Source organism: Halyomorpha halys, unplaced genomic scaffold (assembly GCF_000696795.3).
Source record: "Halyomorpha halys isolate HHAL.00 unplaced genomic scaffold, Hhal_1.1 Scaffold12.1, whole genome shotgun sequence".
Lineage (NCBI taxonomy): Eukaryota > Metazoa > Arthropoda > Insecta > Hemiptera > Pentatomidae > Halyomorpha > Halyomorpha halys.
The window spans coordinates 219,122-220,790 of NW_027109908.1; the positions used below are offsets into that span (position 1 = coordinate 219,122).

The 1,669-nt window shown below is 29.5% G+C and overlaps 1 protein-coding gene across 2 annotated transcripts in view; it reads right to left on the reverse strand.

Annotated features, from left to right (window-relative positions):
* The window catches only part of LOC106679217 (uro-adherence factor A), a 21,007-nt gene extending 20,635 nt beyond the window's left edge, over positions 1 to 372 (reverse strand). For both annotated transcript variants that reach the window (XM_067048066.1, XM_014418233.2), the window contains exon 1: positions 240 to 372. In XM_067048066.1, coding sequence (XP_066904167.1) covers positions 240 to 333 — 94 coding nt within the window. In that variant the 5' untranslated portion in view covers positions 334 to 372. The remainder of the gene's footprint in view (positions 1 to 239) is intronic.
* Between the last annotated feature and the right edge of the window lie 1,297 nt (positions 373 to 1,669).

A 1,669-nucleotide genomic window follows, 5' to 3' on the forward strand; every position in this document is an offset into this window, starting at 1 on the left:
ATCATCCCAAAAACGCAAACGTAAACGTTTAATGGATTACTTAAAAAGTAATAAACGTTAATGTAAAATAAATCTATAGATACCCATTAATAACTAATTGATTGATTTTAAATAGATTAAAACTTAATTTAACAATTTAGTTAACTTATTTATATGTAATAAATTTCAATATTATTTAATATACCTAAAATAACTATTGTCTTTTAAATTTATTTTAATAAAAAATAATTTTGCTTTACCACTGGATCCACTATCTTCCTCTGAGCTTGAGTCAGCAAGGGTAAGTGACAGTGACACCAAGCAGGTAAACAGAACACAAATCTTCACCCTCATCTTGGGATGACGACTGAGGAAAATACCGTAATAAAGGAGCCTTATATATCTTCCCTACACTTGTGCTAACATTTACGATATATGTAATAACTAATTAATGTCAATACAATTTCATTGCAATCACCAAATATCAATGGCTGAATTAGGATCCATGGTAGGCCATATACATTTTCCATCTATCTGTAAGATGCATGGTGCCTGCAAGAGTTAGTCAGCCTAACTTAAATAAAATTCACAGCTTTCTTATTTGATTGAGAAAGTTAAGAAAAAAATGTGAAATGAAAAAAAAAATATATATATATCTATTGTCACTATATTCAAAAATTAATAAATTAATAGATAAACTATTCCGAAGACTCTTTAAAAATTTTATCTACTGAAATATTAAGTATATAAAAAATAATACAAACCATTATATATATATTGTAAGATGCTCTTTTTGAGTAAATATTATATTTTGATGTATAAAGGGTTTTTGATATGTTTTATTTTATGTATCATTTTAATATTGTTCATTTGTTTTGTTTATCCAAAAAGCACGCTAACCAATTTTCATTGGCCATAATAAATTCATGATTTCAAACAAAACCAAGATGGCGGTACGTATCCTTCAAAAAGTCCATGGAATCAAGGCCATGTTGAGCAGATTCAAATATCATAAAAACTATTTTAACTCTTCCCATCATGATTGGAAATACTGTAAATTTAAGAAAATATAGAAGTCAAGAAATAGTGCTAAAGAATAATATTCAGAAAATCATTTGCAAAAATCCCTAACTGTTGTGCGACAATCGATGTTTACATGCAACTCGAGACAGGTATGGTTTTTGGCAAGCATTCTTGGTTTGGGCGCGATTGGGAAATGATGTTTCCAGGATGTGGAGGTGCTTATCAATTTCTGTCTAGCAAGGGTGGACATCTTGAAAAAAGAGGACAACCAAGAGTCACCCAAGAAGAAAAAAGGACTCTGAGTTTGGATTGCCTAGTGAGAGGACTTCCGTCGGCTGGAAGCAGGAAAGATTGGAAGCCATTGTTGTGAGAGAGACATAGCTTTTTAGAAGGACGGAAAGCCATTTTTGAAGGTAGGACATAGCTTTATAGAAAAGAAGATACCAAGAATCATCAAAAGAATATTGTGAAATTGGTTAGTTTTGTTATACCTAAATTTCAATACATGTGTAAAATAAATATTAATTTAATTAAGTGTTAATAGTAAAAGTGTCTGTTTCTGATTGCCTAGAAACCCGCCCTGAGATTAAGAGTCTTTTATATTATAAAATTTAAATAAAATTTTATTATCTATTTAATATTAAAGTTTTTAATTTCAACCCAAGCT